Genomic DNA, 17,618 nt, shown 5'->3' with positions numbered 1-17,618 from the left:
CTCAGGTTCAGATCCTGGCTCTGAATAGCATGAAGTTCCATCACATACCCAAGCAGACTCACCCATAGGCAGCAGGGACCCTCTGTACCAGGCTATTTCATTGGGGTGACCACCCAGCTTCCAAATCATGGCACAGAGATTTATTAATAGTTCTGAGTGCTTGGCCTAGCTTAGGCACATTTGTGACTAGTTCTTCTAAATTAACCGGTTTCTCTTTATCTACCTTTCACCACAGGACTTACTATGTCCCTTGCTACTGCGTCTCTGTGTCTGGCTGGCTGGGTTCGCCCTGGGTGTCTCCTCCATTCTCTCCTCCTTCTCTGTTCTTTTCTGCCTTCTTCTTCCTTGAGCCTGGATTTCTTCTCTTACTTATTCTCTCTGCCTGACAGCCTCGCCTATCCGTTCTCTGCCTTGCTATTGGTCATTCAGCTTTTTGTTAGACCAATCAGGTGCCTTGGGCAGGCAAGGCAAAACAGATGTAACACATCTTTACATAATTAAACACACATCCCTGCGTCGTTAAACAAATGCTGCATAAACAAAAACACGATGCCTTGACTGACACAGTTAAAGTAATATTCTGCAGCATAAACAAATATAACACATCTTTGCCTAGTAAGAATAATATTCTAAAACAAGTGCCTCTCTCTCTCTCTCTCTCTCTCTCTCTCTCTCTCTCTCTCTCTCTCTCTCTCTCTCTCTCCTTACCCCAATAGGGGCAGCTTGGAAAGAAGAAAGGAGAGACCTTGAAATACAGAGTAAAGTCTCACTGACAAACCCAGCCCCATTTTTAACTTGCAGTAGGACTTCAGACAAAGCGTGCTTCTATGGCTGTCCTTTCTGAGGGTGAGCCAACGGTTCTAGACAGCAATGACCCAGTCCCTGCGTGTCTTGATTTTCTGAGCTGCCACAGTGCTGACCACTGGATGTCATGTTTCATCGGATTCTTCTCCCTCCACTGATGACCAGTCTCTTTGGGACTTTGACTCTTCCTGGATGCCCCCAGGAAGGACAGGGTCCTCCAGCTTCTCCCTGCCTGTGTCTATTCTTTGTCAGAACTATCACTTCACATCGTCACCTACTCCACTGCTGCGGGTGGAACACTAGGGGGGGGACCCTGGCATCCCACTGACTTTTGCCCGAGAATATCCAGCGAATATCCAGCGGTGATTTTGGAGTTCAGGCTCTCACTGTTCATGTGAATCAGCTCTTGGGGTTCTTACTGTGACCTTCTGGGGTGAAGGACAGGGGTCATTATTGTGACTTACAAATGTACAGATGGATCAGGTTCACTGGCTGTTTGTGGACGGAACCAGAGCCCAAGCTTCCAGACCTCAGCCTGCACACACTAGTTAGTGCCCAGACCTTGTTCTCCTCCATTGCGATTCCCCGATGGCTAGACACTCACAGCCACACAGTCGATGGAAGAATGACACACAATGGATAGAAACCTACATCCTCAGGTACATGGGGCCCTGGTGTCACAGGGCACATGATACACTCCAAGAGGAGAAAGTTAATGGCCACACAGACACCCACCCAAAAGTGAAAGGGTGCATTTTCTACTATGTTCAGTGTTCTAGCTTTGGGTTTAAAATGACATCTGAACAAGAAGTTTTAAATGGCGAGCTTCACTTCATACTCTTTCCTAGAACTGGCCTGCAGCCAAACCGCAGCTGAGCAGTGGCCGTGTCCCTGTAGGCCTGGTGTCCAGTGGGCCACACGTGGCCCCTGAAGGCCTAGGGAGGCAATTCTGTTCTGGCACCAGTGGGCAGGCCCACTTTTGCATAGCGAAGTTCCTGCTTTCTGTTCAACCTGGCTTGAGCTCCAGGGGAAACCACACAAGTGTTCCCTTCTTTCTCTTCTCTTCTGCCAGTGCAGCCCCTACAATGGGCATCCAGCTGCTTTCTGGAGTTCTTCCTGGAGCTGCATGCAGACTTTGCATTTTCATTGCAAGCTAGTGCCCAGCGCCGCCTCGGTGCCCAAGTTGCCTTATCTGAGTATAGGCTATGCCCTTCATGCCACCGGCATGTGCTTACCTGAGCCTCCAGCCCTCCAAAGGCGTGGGCAAGGCAGCCCACAGTGGGGTCGCAGAGGAGGGAGGAAGTGCAGCTGAGCTAGCAAGGGGAGCCTGGCAGGAAGGGGCACGAGAGAGCAGAGTCGACAGGGGAAGTGCCCCAGCCCGGAGGGGCTTGGGGTGAGGCTCAGGTTCTAGTACTGCAGGGAGGAGCGTGGATGCAGGGAGTAATGCTTGGACCGAGACCTGATGGACCCGAGTGCCAGGGAGAGGCTCTGCGGAAAGGAGAGGGGCCACGAGGCGGGGACTGGGCTGAGGGGCGGGGCCGGGACTTGCAGCCTGGAAGGCAGAGAGGGCGTTAGGCGCGAGACTGAGGAAATCTGCGCTGGGAGGCCCGGAGCCGGAGCCGGGCCGGTGCTGCTGAGGGCGCTTAGGACCGAGGTGGAGCGCTGAGCCCAATATGAGGGCGTGGGTGCTGCTGACCTGCTACTGCTGGCTGCTGGTGCCGGTGAGTGAACCCCTGGCCCCTTCCCGAGAAGGTGCGTCCTGCAGTGGACAGCTGGACTCACCTCCTGAGTCCCAGCACGAGCGGGTGGATCGTGGAGCCAGCCGGGAGGATCCGGAGCAGAATGCACAGGACCCCAGGCGTCCTACTGAAGCCTTCCTTACCCAGCCCTTGGCTTGCTGGACTCATTGGCGCTTTTCCTGCTTTTCCTACTCTCCTCACAGTTGCGGGTTCGTCAGAAGTGGGGCCCAGGTTCTCCTCGACTCCCGGAGAGTCCTGGTCTGACAGTGCGCTTGGAGTTGGGGACACCCCTAGCACCCTGCAGGAAGAGTGGCCACTGCCAGGGCCACCTGCTCTGGCTTCGCTCCCGAAGGGAAAACTGTAGTTGGTCTGCGGTTAAATATTTCTCTTTCCATCTCCTGGTCCTTGTGTTTGTTTAGTATGTGACAGAGGGAACGTGGTGTGACTAAGAAAGTTTCCTTTTGGAAATACTCTTTTTTTGTTTTGTTTTGTTTGTTTTCTAAGAGAGCCAAATGAAACCCTGAACATGGGTTCCATTGGTTTTATACAGTTCTCCGGAACTCTACCCTTTACTTAACCCCCCCCCCCCGCGCGCCCTTTTTTAGGAAGAAAAGACTTATGTGAGCCTTATTTCTTGTTTTTCCTTCCCTGCACCGAGAACTGTGTCCCTGTGCAAGGTTTACACACTTACCCCTCAGGGTGAGGGAGCCAACTAAGCGAAGCATTTTCAGCAAAGAGGGGAGGGGTTGTTCAAGGAAATCCATCTGTCATTGTTGATGAAATTTCAGTTTTCTGGAGCGCATCTTCTCCTCTCCGCCCCTACGGGCAGCTGATAGGTGCAAGCCTCCAGACTCCCATCCACACATTTCTCCTTGTTGCAGCAATATCTCCGTTCCAGCAATGTCAGAGATTTCACTGCTTCTAGTACCTTATGTATCACTTCATCAGTCAGTTCTGGAATTTAGGGCCATGAGCTCCTGTTGCTTGACATCGGGGATCTATACATTTGGGTGGCTTTTGTGGTAATGAGGTGGCAAAGCTAAGGCTTCCCCAGGTGGTCTTTCCACGAAGTGAGTGTGACAGGAAAATCCAACATTGAGTTCTGTCCTTCCATTCTATCAGGAAACTGTCCTCCTTGTTAGGATGCTAAACACAGATAGCCATGCCTAACTAAGCATGGTTCCTATGCAATACTATCTTATAAAAGCATGTTTTGGTAAAGATGGGAGGGGCTGAGACATAGAGAGGGAAACTAAAGGTCAAGTCATGAGAGTAAGTGCTCTATAAGCAGCCCAGCCTAGGAGGACACAGATCAGAGAAGTCTGTCTTTGGGACTGAGCACTCATGATACTCTCGTGACCCTAGGAAAGCTTTCCCAAAAACCTCGAATGGCTCCTTGGGATGTGTGTGTTTCTCTCTGCTACTAATCCCTCTTATTTTTAAAAGAAGGTGCTTCACACAGAACTTCACAATGGCAACAATGACATCTGAACTCATAGGGTTACATTTCCAATGTGTCCCGACGCTTGTGAGAAGTCACTTAGGCTATTGCGACTCTAGGGTGATCACAGAGCAACTGTGTCGGCCCGCAGCCACAAGAGTTAACTTGCTGCCCTTCAGAAAACCACAGGCTATGAAATGGAAGCTCTTCAATTCTGAGAGCATGAATTTCTAAAGCCCAATTGCTCTTAAGCTGGTAATAACAACATACAATATAGTATTCCAGTTTACTTCCCCGCTCAGGAATAGCATTCTGCTGGATTTTATGTTCGTTTCACAAAATAAATAGTACAGTTTTTCTCTTTTATTGTTTAATAATCACACAAGGGAAATGAAGATGGCAACTTTAAAATGAGCGCCAGCTTGAAAGATGTGAGGAACTGTGAGGCTTGGGGTCTGCTTGTAGATTTTTGCCTGGCTCCTCCGGCATAGCTTTTAGTTATTCTATTTCTTCAACTTGAACAGGTGAGCAGCATCCATCCAGAATGTCGCTTTCATCTGGAAATACAGGAAGAAGAGGCAAAATGTGAAGAGCTGCTCAGCAGGCAGGCAGAAAAGCAGAGAGGTAGGTTTGGGGAGTAAGTCTGGGCTGGGCTGGGGGTAGACGGTCTAGCTGTCTGGGTTCTCATCACCCTCCCTAGCTGGGAGGTCAGAGGTTACCTGCACCTTTAGACAGGCCCACTCATCACAAGCAAAACTCATGTAGCATTGTGTTGGTTGGTATTTCACCAAACCTTTTAAAGGAAAATCTCAATTCTTAACACCAACAGTTTCGCTGGCTTGGTGAGGCAGCTGTTACTAATGTGATGTTATGGCTCTGTCATGCTCTGCAAAGGCAGCTCGGCTTCCCAGGGAAATCACAGCACACATCAGAGTCCTCGGTTTTAAAATAGTAGCTACCCTTGATGTTGGTTCAACAAAGAACAATAGAGACTTGTCAGGACAGTGGGACAATGGGTCATCAGTTTTCTGAAGACATACCTTTTGCAAACACTGTGTCCTCTGAGTGGGACAGAGAGTTTTCCAGGACACTAGGCCTTTGGTGTATGCCTGTTCCATGTCCACAACCCCAAACAGCCCTGGGTGGATGCCACCTTTTGTCCTGGATCTTTCTGCTCTATAGTCATGTATACAACCTCTTCGTGAAAGAAATTAAAACCTAGGTGTGATTGTTACAATAGTCTGGTGTTTGTTCGCAGGCCTCAGGTCGTAGACTCCACTCTGACCCTCTTACCTAACAAAACGCAGCTTTAGCCACTTCAATAATGTGACATTTCTAGTAGCCACATTAAAACAAGTAAAAATAAAAATGCGAGATTAATTTTCATAGTGTATTTTATATTAACTTAAATTATCTAATCATTTTGACTTACAAACAATAAGAAATTATTATTTCTTCATTCTTTTTTTATTAAGTCTTATACTTAATAAACTTTCAAATGTTATTAGCACCTCACCTTTTGGGATCCTTTTCAAAACTCCAGTCTCACAGGTTGACCAGTAGCTCCCACACTAGTCACAAAGGCTACAAATAGCCACCTTCCTTTCCCCTGCCTGCCTTAGATTCCTGTTTCCTTGCTTGAAAGTGAAGACTCTGACGCCAGGCTTCCTTTAAGACCTGTTGTTTTACAGCATGCATGTAAATCCCCCAGATTGTCTAGTCAACCTCAGTCCATAGATGCAAATATAGTCCATCATTTTCCACTGACCCATGAAGGGCTTCAGATGACACAAAAGGGTCAGCTTGGTGGCCCCTGAGGTTGGTTCTGTTCAGTTAAAATTCAGAATTCAGGAAAGCCATCCTGTGGCAAAGCCCCCCCCCACTATAATGATAACAATGACAATAAGGAGAAGAGGAGGAGGAAGAAGCTGGTGAGATATCTTAGCAGTTAAGAGCACTTTCTGGGTTTCCAGCACGCATGGCATCACAAACATTGCTAACTACAGTTCCAAGGAATCCATTGCCCTCTCTGGGACTCATAGGCTTATCATACATGTAGTATGCATACACACATGCAGGCAAACACTAATGTACATAAAACAGAAACAAATCTTTTCTAAAGAATAGAATTAAAGTAAGACTTTTATGGAAGCTGGGCAGACTTCTGCAGTCAGTGATGACTAGAGCTGCCGGTGGCTGAGCTCCTAGGCTGGAGACTTCTGCTAGGTGGCTCTCTCAAAGACAGCACCTGAGACAAGCTTCCTGAATTGGATTGTATGAGCAGCCTAGGTGGAGTCTATGAAAACTGCTTGGCTTTCCTTGGTGCTTGGCTGGCATGGCCAGGTAGATAAACTCTGCAGGATTTCTCCCTTGTTTGGTGTGTAGAAGAAAAACATTTTCACTGGTTTTCTTGCAAGGATGGATATCTACTTGGACATTTTACATTGAGGGTTTCTATTTTCAGTATTAGCCTACAGGAAAAAAACAAATGTGTGCATCTGATTCATCCACCTTTCCATTTTGTGAGACCTTGGTCTCTGGCCAGCCACCCTCAGGAGAGCAGAGCTGACCATTGGCCTAGCCGCTGTGCAGCTCTCAGAAGAGACGGCCTGTGTCCCCAGCTCTGTGTCTGCTTCCTGAAATATGCAGGCTTCTAATGCCAAGAATATAAATAGCAGTAGGTTACCAGGATGAAGATGCTGCGGGCACTGGCAGCCAGAGGCTGCACAGAGCCAGCACTGAGGGAGGACTTCTGGTGGGACAAGGGCCACGGGACGTAGCCTCATAAAGTCTGAAGTGATACTGCTAGTTGTAGCATCCATGAGAGCTGCTTCCATATTCCGTGGCAGTGTGGAATTGCTGTAAAAGAACACCAGCAGTCAGAAATAAAGCAGCTTCAATGCTAGCAAAATAATCTCCCCCCGGCCCTGACATGGACCACGTCTACTTCACTGTATGACAAATCAAGAAGACAGAAAATGAGGATGAGATGTATCCATCCAAAGCCAATGTCAGTTCTCAAAAAAGGATTGCACTAAGGACTCCGGGAGCTGTGGAGGAATTTGGAGTTCTGTAATTTAATTTCGATTCACTGCTGAGACAAATTCACTCTTGACAGTATGCGAACGTGGGGCCCAAGGTCACAGACAGTGTGAGGGTGGAGGCATGTCCTCCAGGAAGTCACTACAGGAACCTTCTCTTGGCGTCATATAGCCTCACATCCTCATCTATGGCCACCCTAGGGCTTGGCAGAACAAAAGTAAGGGTGGCATGCCTTGGCAACCCCCTTCCTGCAAAATGAGGTGGTGCACTTGCCAAAGGAACTGTGATGTTACAGTCAGCTAAGACCCAGGTCAAGGAAGGTGCCGAACAGTGGGCCTTGCTTTGCCTTAAGCAAAGAGTATTGGACTCGTGGAAGGAACTTGGGGTGGGGGGTGGGGCTTGATGATATTACTGCTGACAAGCTGACTGACAACAGCCAGCCACAGCTTCGTGGTAAGAGCAGAAGATGGGAAATGTCGGGGCCAGAGACAGAGGTCCCTGCTTCTCACTCAGTGCACAGCTTCACATTCACAAGGGTCGTTAGAACCCTTCAGCCAGTTGAGGGGCCAAAGGGACCGCGCTTTAATTGCCAGACTGCCTGGAGGAGTACAGTCTCCGGTGCCCAATGCTGTTTGTGTCTGCCATCCTCAGGAACCACGTGGATGTGAACAGGCGGCATCTCTTCAGAAGATGCCCACAGAGGGGCTAAGCAGCCCACACCGGAGACCTCTTGGAAAACTGACACATCCTCTTTTTATTATCCAGGCACAGGGTGTGGTCACCAGTGACTACAGCACACTGATCATTAGTTGTTTGCTTTGTTGTTGCTTGGTTGTCAGGGTTTCTCTGTGTAGCTTTAGAGTCTGTCCTGGAACTCACTCTGTAGACCAGGCTGGCCTTGAACTCACAGAGCTCCACCTGCCTCTGCCTCCCCAGAGCTGGGATTAAAGGTGTGCGCTGCCGCCGCCACCACCACCTGTCTTCATTAGTTGCACTTGAGAGAGTAGAACACATTTGTGTCCTGTTAACGTCTCCCAAATCTTACACCGTGCCGTGCCTTTAAAAATATCTCAACTAGCATTTGCTGAAGGAATAGTGAACCGTTTTATGTTAGAAGTGTTAGCGATTAGTCACTATGTGCACAGAATGATATCGTTAAAGAAGCCAGAAGCGTGCCCATGCCTGTCCTCCCTTGCCCTGGGAGCCTGACAGCGCCTATGCACAGTGCCCTCGATAGCTAACCCTGGTAACCGTATCCATGCTTTGCCCTGGTTCCCATCTTGGTCTTCTTTCTCTCTTTAGTATGGAGACTGTGTCAGCTCCGCATTCTCCTTAAGGTTTATGTAACGTCTACTACACTCGTTTGGTCCCTTCCCCCTAGTGGACTTTTCATGGGGTGGCAATGGTTTGCTAATAGAAACAGTGCCCCAGTGTTCTTGGGAATAAAGTATCTGTCTCACCAGCATTTGACTAACCTCACGTCACTGATCATGGATTAAGTCAGCATCCCAGGACCCAGTAAATAGCAAGGCCCCTGTGGGGCAGCTCTCCTGGGTCAGGGAGGGCTGAGCCATGAGGAGAAAGCTCCAACCGAGAGGAAAACCAACCTGAATGGTTGTTCCACCAGGTGCTGAGGTTCAGGAAGGGCGTGTCACAAATAGGCACTATGGGGTGGCCATGCCGTTGTTCCAAACAAGGGGAGTGCCCACTCCCGTGGTACCCGAGACTTTCTCTGCTTGGTCATGGTGGAGGGGTCCTGGGCTTGTTACCAGAAACCCAGGACCTCTGAATAAGGACCTTAAGTCCAGGTAGGAGGGCTTTCTAGGCGTTAGACCCTCTACATCTGCTAGTTCTGCATTCACTGGTTATAGGTAGAGCAGTATTTTCTAGAAGGACACTGTCTCATGCTTCAGTGTCTGCCTGAAGATAGGAGTGCCACTTGACTGCCAAGTCACTCGACTATCCGAAGTCCTGTTTATTTCCCTCGTCTGTGTATCCAGCCAACGTTGCCTCATGGACCAGATTCTACCAGGTCACCACCTGTGCGGTGAAGTTAGTGTTTTCTTTTCTTGGACCAGTTTGGCTTCTGAGGTTCCGGGACACCGCATGAGCTTGTACAGATGTTCCCCAGAGTCTGTGCCACTCTGTGCCTAGCCTTATCCAAGTGTCCTGCTTTCGGGAGCATAGGAGCTTCTTGGAGGAGACCTCAGAGTAACAGTAGACCACATATTGTTGATAACAGTGAGATACATATCTACCGTGAAGTTGTGCTATACCCCACAGGCAGCCTCCAGGGGATTAATCAGTGATTTAAAACACCCTGGGAACATAAAAGTAAGCACACATGGTTCCCTTGCACCAAAACCTACTGGGAGTTCCAAGGAAGGAGAGAGGGGATTTCTACCTGGGGCTTAGGTACTGGCTTGAGAGACTTGTATCAGGCTGATCTCAGTTGGAGGGAGTAAGAGGGTGTGGTGGCAGCATCAGTCTGGGAGCACAGACGGGGAAAGAAGGCAGAATGGATCTGTGTAACCCTGAGGGTGGAGATACACTGAGGGCTTTGGAGAGACAGTGTCTCCGTTGAGCTATATTGTGGATCGGGAAAGACAGATAGGCTGAATAGGTGTTTATTCAGGGAGAAATAACTTACAACAGAGACAGATGAACACCAGCAGGTTCCTGGTCCCAAGGATGCCTCCGGATGCTCTCTGTCCCTGTCCAGCAAGCAAGAGAGCACTAACAGGGGGAAGGGGTTAGGGGGGGTCCCTTCCCCAGACCTAGTCAGGTCAGCCCCTGTCTCCACCCCCCAATGGGCGTGGTCAGTGCCACAGGGGCGAACAGAGCGAATATCTCACTACAGAGTTATATTTTAGGAAAGGTCAGGGCATCCTTGGAAATGAAGAAACATGCAAGCAAACAGCATCCCAGGGAATAGACGAAAATGTTTCTTGTGGAAACCAGTGGGGGAAAGCAAATCCCAGAACCCATTTCTACACATCAGGAAGCAAGAGGTCAAACTGCAAGGAGACCAAGATCAGAAAGGCCTGGCGGCTGCGATGTGCAGCGCCACCCTACGGATGTTCCATGGAAGAAGACTGCTCAAAGTTCGGGGAAATTGCCTTTTGCAGGGTTGTCTAAGCCTGTTCCTGTGCAGGGGCAATGCTAAAGAAAGAGATGGAGGTGATCCGACAGGGGCCATGCCCAGCAGGAGGCGTCAAGAAGTGCCAGACAACCTCAAACTCTGCCATGTACACGAGGAGGGCTCAGAGTTAGCTGGAGAAGGAACGTTCTAGCCGCAGGGCCCAAGTCATCTCTGGGCATGCAAGTCCTTCATGACAGGGGCAGAGCAGAAGGACTCGAGTCCCAGATCTGGCCTTTGGGGATTAAAGGGTGTGGTCTGTTCCCAAGCAGGTGGTATGGTGTCACTGGATCCTAGGCCAACACTGCCAACCTTCCAGGGCCTAGGCGCCCTGGAAAACATAGTCCTCTGGTTCTACACTGGTACAACCTTGTGCAAGCTACAGCTGAATGGTGGCTTAACATTATCTGATTCATTCCCAGCTTAGATGAGAGTCAGACCCCACTAGGAGATGCCCTGGAATGGTCGTGGGAAATCACCTGAGTCCTGACCATAAATCTGAGGGAGATTATCTTGAGATGCACCGGCAGGATTTCCTATGCCATTGATGTAGTCTCCAGATGATGGGATCTGCTGCTGTGTATAATGTCTCCCGATTGTGCCCAGCCTTGAACTTCCTGAGGTAACAGCAGGCCTCGGGCCATAGCAGACTTTGGAGAAAAGCTTCTGGAGAATTTTATGCCCTCAGCAGAAGCACTGTGAATATCCTAATGAGTCAGAGGATCAACATTTTGCAAATATTCAGCACACACATTGGTTTTCCAAACAGGTACCCAACGTGTCACCTTGATGCCCAGTGTCCATATGGTGCCACGTGAGGGTCCCAGGGCCCTTCGGGTAGGAAACAGTGTCCTACCCTAAGTACTAGATTCTACCCTCCGTTGTTAGGTGACAGCGATTAAACAGGTCTCCCCGCGTGGATTATAGTGACTCTGGTTAGAATGTAATGATATTGGAAGTTTTATTGGGTTTGGCAGAATTCCCCCTCTTCCAAAAAAAAAAAAATATATATATATATATAGGTCTATCCAGATTCAATTATTACTTTGCAAAATCCTTTTGTTCACTTAGCAGCTTGGGTTGCTTCTGGGTCTGAGTCATGGTATAAACACAGTTCAAGTTCCAGAACCTGGCTCCCACCTTTGGGGCCCATCTGAACCCCAGAATAAAGCTGCTACTTGAGATCCAGAAGCCTGATATGAGCTGACTCCCCATTGCCATCCAGCAGCGGTGGCCTGGAGATGATGTTTCCGGGCCTCAGATGGTGGTTAACCCTCCTCCCTAGAGACGGGATGAGATTCTACCCACACCCTAGCTACGATATGAGCATTTATTTTACCTGGTGCCTGCTCAATGCCATGTGACACTCATAGGGCCTGACCTGATTCAGCTGTTTCTCTTATACCGAGTCTGGTGTCATTTACCAGCACACACAGACTAAGCCTCTGCTACCCTTCCTGGCAGGAAGAAGTCCGTCAAGAAGCTCCTGGGGGACAGTGTCACTCCATTCCCAGGGTGTCACCAGGTGTGGTAGCTGTTTTGAAAGCCTAACAGCCCCGTATATATTATCAGCATGGGCCACAACTCATTTACAACGCTGCACGGTCAATAGAAAGGAACAGTGTGCTGGCTAGCATCCATCTCCATGGATGGTTAGGTTCCTGGCAGACCCTAAGCCTGTGCCGTCAATCATCTTTTGAATGTCTTACAGCCCCCTGTGTGTGATCACCTATGCCCATGTTAGCTGTCTCCTGAGAGGGGTATGGTTTCCTCGGGGGCTTCGTGTGTTCTGAAGAGTGCTTCGTTCGTTAGCCTTGACAGCCTATTGCTTTGGGTATTTCCCTCAAAGGGTTTCTTTGCTCCGCCTCTCCCAGCCCGGTTGCTGTCATTATTCCTAATTGCTGCTTTCCTAAAATGGCATTTGGCAACATACCTAGATGAGCTAATGCAGGGATGGAGGTCTGATCTCACTGGCAATATTTTAAGAACAAATGAAGCACCCTTAGAACAGAGAAAAGGGATGGAGCATCTCACTCGCAGAATTCCAACAAACACGCTCTATCCCAGAGTGACTAAGTGGGACCCTAGAGCACTCAGAATGGCAAGGATTGTTGGGTAGCCACTCAAGCGGCCAGCATCCCCAGGCAGCATCTGCAGTCTGGAAGGCCAGCAGGTCACATTCACATTCCTAGGAGCTGCGAAACCCGGACCCAGGTGGTCCACATCCTGCTTCCTGTGTAGATGTATCTATTGTGTACAGCGAACCATAAGACAGAAAGCCTTGGTCGCAAACTGTCTTGTGTGGCTCTTGTGACTTTCGCTATAGGAGATGAACAAACATATTCACCCTGGTGGACAGGGCACCAACAACAGAAAAGAGAAACCATTCCACCACAGGCTGGCTTGATGAACCATTAAGTTTATTAGGGTGAATTGTGGAACATGAGGAAGTCAGCAACGCTGGAACTACCTATATAGTGTTCAGGTAGCTGTTGTTTTACTCTTTACTCTTTGTAGGGACGGACCCACCACCCAGCTCCCAAGTAAACACACACACAGGGTGTTTGTTTGTTTGTTTGGTCTTTTGCATAAATTATCCCATCTACCTTTTACCCCTGGGCTTTTCCCTTTTCTTCTGTATATCTTACTTTCACTCTTTCTCTGGGCCGGCTGTGGGTAAATATTCCACACAGTTAGAATATGGCAGCCTGAGGGCAAGTCTACCCATGCCAACCCTATGGTCTTTGGGCCTAGCAGTCAAGAGTGGAAGCAGCAGCCATCCTGACCTTTCAGAAGGCCACTGAGTATCGCTTTTCGTGAGCACAACGCAGAGAAGCCAGCACCCTCCTTTATCAAGAGAAGGTAGTGTCCTTGTGAAGCCAACAAGCAGGAGGCCGAGACAATTCAGGTCACAATAGATTGGCGTAGTTCAGAGGAGGACAAAGCACTTGTAAAAATTACCTTTCCCGATTCAATTTCCAATTCCATCCAGCTCTGTGTCTCTTAAGTTGATGACAGGCATAGAGGACCGGCATGTTGATTAGTTTTTCCAAAACTCTGCTGCTTTAGAATTGTAGCCCTTAGGGGGAATCACAGGCACAGGCACAAAACAAAAGGCCACATAAGCTCACCTTGCACGTGTGAGCTCCAGGAAGGTGGCCCTTGCACAGACATGCCTCACACTTGTGAACCTTGAACAGGTGGTGCCTGCACAAGAGACCCCTCCCCCCACGCCGTAAACACCCTGCACAAGTGAGCTCCCAAGAAGGTGAGCAGGTGTGTCCTGGGCAGGGGTGTCCTGGGTAGGTGTGCCTCATACTGGATTGTTCTGGATAGGTGCACCCTGCACAGAGGAGCCCTAAATCAGTATATTACATACACTTGAGCTCCGGGGAGGTGAACCGTAGAACAGGTCTACTCTGCGCAGGAACTATGGGGTACTCTTGAGAGGATCTTCTCTGTCCCTAGCTCTCCTCCTTGCAATATGACCTGGGAAGCCTGCCACATCCATAGAATCCGAGCAAGTCTACTTCTGTGTCCTGCCAGATGGCTGTTCTGGCCACAGCAAATTCTGAGGAAGGAATGGCCAGGGTACAAGAAGTACTTTGTCTGGTCCCTCCTGAGGCAAGAGAATAAAAGGAAAACACTTTCTATAATAAAAACTTGACCTTATCTTGTGTCTCCATCAAGAGCTAGTTGAGCTGAGCTGTCACAGCTGAGGCCCTCACCGCTTCTCCTCCTACTAGTAAGTTGCAGTGACTTTTTACTTTCTCTCTTCGGCTCCCTTACCATCTTCTCATATTAAAGCACCCCTGCATTCACAAACCCACTGCTCAGGTGGGACATGTGCCCAGGGGCGGGGAAAATGCTGAGGTAAGATGCATAGGGCCCATTCTGTCTGCCACATCAGCATCATTTATGGCCAGATGTTAGGCTTCACGTTAGCCTTCACAAGGCAGGAAAATGACATCCAGGGGTGTTTCTGTTGATGCTAGGCAGTGGAGAATCCTTTGGATATAATACAAATCTGGCTGCTTGTGTGAACAGCTTTGTAGGGACAGCAAAGAATAACCCCTGAAGACTCAGGGGCACAGGAATGGAAGGTATTTAAATATCCTGACCCAGTGACTGATGAGGAGGTCTTTGGACATTGTCAGAATGGAAGCCTTCACTCCTTAGCCCTGACATTGGTTGTAGGATGAAGAGAGACTGGGAAGGGAAGGCTGTACAGCTTGAGTTCTCCATGACCACAGTCTGGGCCAGCCTGTCCTGCCTCATTTCTGCGAGAAGACCTAGGTCTCCACAGGGATTAATGCCACGAGGAGCCAGGTTTACCAGGCTGAAGTTGCAAATCATCAAGAAAAATGTAACCAGTCTCTTTTTTTTTGTTTGTTTGTTTTTTGTTTTTTAAATGTGGTTTAGAAATACAATGGAAAATAAGAAAAAATAATAAATATACATATATACATGCATATATATTTAAAAAGGGAAATACAATGGAATCTTATTCAGCATTGTGAAAGAAGGAACCCATGTCGTTTGCCGCAATAAGATGATCCCAGAGGACTTAGTGCATAGAAGAATGAGTCAGGCACAGATAGGCAAACACCACACAACTCACTTATGTGGAATCTGGCTCATGGGGCAAAATGTAGACTGGTGTTACCAAAGGCCGACTGTGGGTGCCGTTTAGATGGCATGAAGTTTCAGTGGGGAGATAAAATCATGTTCTAGTGGTCTATTGCATAGAGCAGTGACTATAGTTCATGTAAGCCACAATGCCAAGATAATTCATTTTCAATGTTCTTACTGCAAAGAAATTACATTTGAGATGATAGATACACTAATTCATCCTCCTATATATACGCTGTATCAAAATATCTCGTCTACCCCATAAATGTGTACAATTACGTTGTCAGTTTAAAAAAATAAGTAAAACTACACAGTGCACACTGAATTGTCCACACACTCTCCACCACAGGCCTGTTGCTTTCTTCAGAGGTATTAAAGTGAACACACAGCGCCATGTGAGTATCTCATAGAAAAATGCTTTGACAGGCAGCCTCCTTCTTGCAGAACGCTTACATAGAGTCCCTCATTCTCCCGCCATCCTTTTCTTTATGAAAATTATTTTATTATTTATAATCAGTTCCTACATAATATACATCCCTACACAAACACAAACATATTAAAACATTTCCAAATCCAATACTGTGTCACTGTACAGAACTGCATAAGCCCAACCACTGATAATTTACAATATTTAGATCTTATCATGTATACTTTTATTAAAATATTTTTCACATAATTTATAATTTTGATTTTGTAAACATTAACTTTGATATGTAATTAAAAGTACTTTTTTTTTCTCCAAAGACATAATTAGTAGAGTTCACCTTAAAACCTGCCAGTATTTTCAAAGGTGCCTTCAATAAACTTGAGACTCCATTTTTCCCCTTTCCAATCATGCAATCTAACTGCTACTATGGTTTGGGATATAGCTTCTGTTAAATTTTATGTTGAAATGTGATGCTTCTTGTAACTTATTTCAAGAAGGTAGACTCTATAAGGAGTGATTAAGCTTATGTAAACTAGGTACACTGAGAATAAGTTAGGTTTCACGATTAGACTAACAGCCATGTGAGTAACTGTTAGGAAGTATGTGGGCATACATGTCCCTTCTCCATGTGTCCCCTTCTGCCCGCCATCCTTCTAAAGCAGTGTGTTCTCATGGCGCATGATCCGCAGCTAATCCTTTGCATCTCCTTCCAGGGTGCAGTGGTGTCTGGGACAACATCACCTGCTGGCACCCTGCAGACATTGGAGAAACTGTCACAGTGCCCTGCCCAAAAGTGTTCAGCAACTTCTACAGCAGACCAGGTATGGAGTTTGCATTGCATCCTGGACTCAGGGATACTTGTGTGTGAGGGTCAGCTTTTCCGTTACCGTAACAAGAAGCTGGGTCTTGCCTCTTTGGTAGCTATGTGATCCCTGTTCCTAAGGGAGCCTGAGAACTGTCTGGCCCATGCTGGGTGAGTTTTCTTTTAAGGGTGCAGGAGTAGCTCACCCACTGCAGCCTGGAGGGGCAAGCAGGGCAGAAAGGGAGGGAAAGGCTGGGTGACAAACTCTCCTGCAGTCAAAGCAGGAAACTGTGCATGCATGATAATGGATATTAGGGGAGATTCCTGCAAGGCTGTAAGGTTAGGTAGAGAATTCGGGGCACTGCACAACATGTGCTCCTGCTGAGTAGAATGCTGTTTACTGGGGTAAAGAGAATTTGGAGCGACCTCAGCCTCTCTGTGCTATATTGTTTTTTATGCGTGTGTCAGGATCCGGGTTTTCATTGTGTCATTTTTCATATGTGACTCAAGATCCATGTTTTTACAGCATGGAGGAATCTGTCTAGAAAAACACAGGTTAAAAGACACAATAAGATAAAAAGGAAAATGCCTTGTCTTGGAAAACTGGAAATTTTGATTCACCTGGTCAGATACTAAGGGGCAAAAAATTTTAAGGGATGATAATGCTAAAGTTTTAAGTGGAGAATTAGACACAGACTGAAATGGAGAAAACCGGCGAGAGGAGTGACGCGTCCTACTGGGAACCTGTGTCTCTAACCCACCTCACTGGTCATTCATGGTCATGTTTGCAGAGTTCAGCCACTCTCAGAATTCTGCTCTGTACAAGCTCTCACCCAGTCCATGCATCAGCATCTCCCTGAGGGGCTTGGCCATGAGGGACAAGAGACTGTCCACCCTGAATATCGATGGGTCAGGTGTGACCTGAGGCAGAGTCTGTAGGAAGGATGCCAGTAGGTCCCCAAGGAAAGTGATGGGAGTCTAGGACCTAGAGTCCTCCAGAGACTATGGAACTGAGTCTGCCCAGCAGTGCCACTTTCACCGGCCTGGAGGGAGCTGCTAATTCACATTGCCAGATAAGGGATGAGCTCTTGGCGCCTGTTGACCGCTCAGTACCAGTGAATGGGTCTTACAGTCATGTAGGAAAACCTGCAGGGCCCTCATGTCAGAAACCCATCTCCTACTCGGACTCAAACACCACCGGGCCTCCAGGACTTTAGTCTCCCACCTGTATGTTAACCACATCTGCCTCACAAGTCCACTCTGAAAATAAAGAGGTATGTTAAACTGAAGTGCCCTAGACCCTGTGGGTCCTGTGAGTGGCCTGAGCAAGGGACAGGAGCTCCACAGACGAGGAGGACATGTGTGCTACCCTGGAAGCCTGAAATAAGAATCTGGCCTGCTCAGTTCAAATCACTACTGTCCTTATCTGTTCCTTCCCCATCAGGTCTGTCCAGAAATACGTACTTTTCCTGCTCTCTGTGGTCACCTGCCACATTCTTTGTAAACAGAGTGAATGCTTTGTTTCTGAAATTACCATAAATGGAATTATTTAGGAACAGAATGGCTCTTTCTTGCTATTTAAACCTTAATCA

General features: G+C 47.9%; 1 protein-coding gene across 1 annotated transcript in view; it reads left to right on the top strand.

Moving 5' to 3' along the window:
• Positions 1 to 2,420: 2,420 nt before the first annotated feature.
• The window catches only part of Vipr2 (vasoactive intestinal peptide receptor 2), a 72,588-nt gene continuing 57,390 nt past the window's right edge, over positions 2,421 to 17,618 (top strand). Inside the window, exons 1-3 of the mRNA XM_051177835.1 lie at positions 2,421 to 2,525; positions 4,509 to 4,608; positions 15,938 to 16,045. Coding sequence (XP_051033792.1) covers positions 2,478 to 2,525; positions 4,509 to 4,608; positions 15,938 to 16,045 — 256 coding nt within the window. The 5' untranslated portion in view covers positions 2,421 to 2,477. The remainder of the gene's footprint in view (positions 2,526 to 4,508; positions 4,609 to 15,937; positions 16,046 to 17,618) is intronic.

This window comes from Phodopus roborovskii, unplaced genomic scaffold (genome assembly GCF_943737965.1).
Source record: "Phodopus roborovskii unplaced genomic scaffold, PHOROB, whole genome shotgun sequence".
Classification (NCBI taxonomy): Eukaryota; Metazoa; Chordata; class Mammalia; order Rodentia; family Cricetidae; genus Phodopus; species Phodopus roborovskii.
Note: the sequence above shows the minus strand (reverse complement) of the source record. Positions and strands in the feature narration are given on the sequence as shown.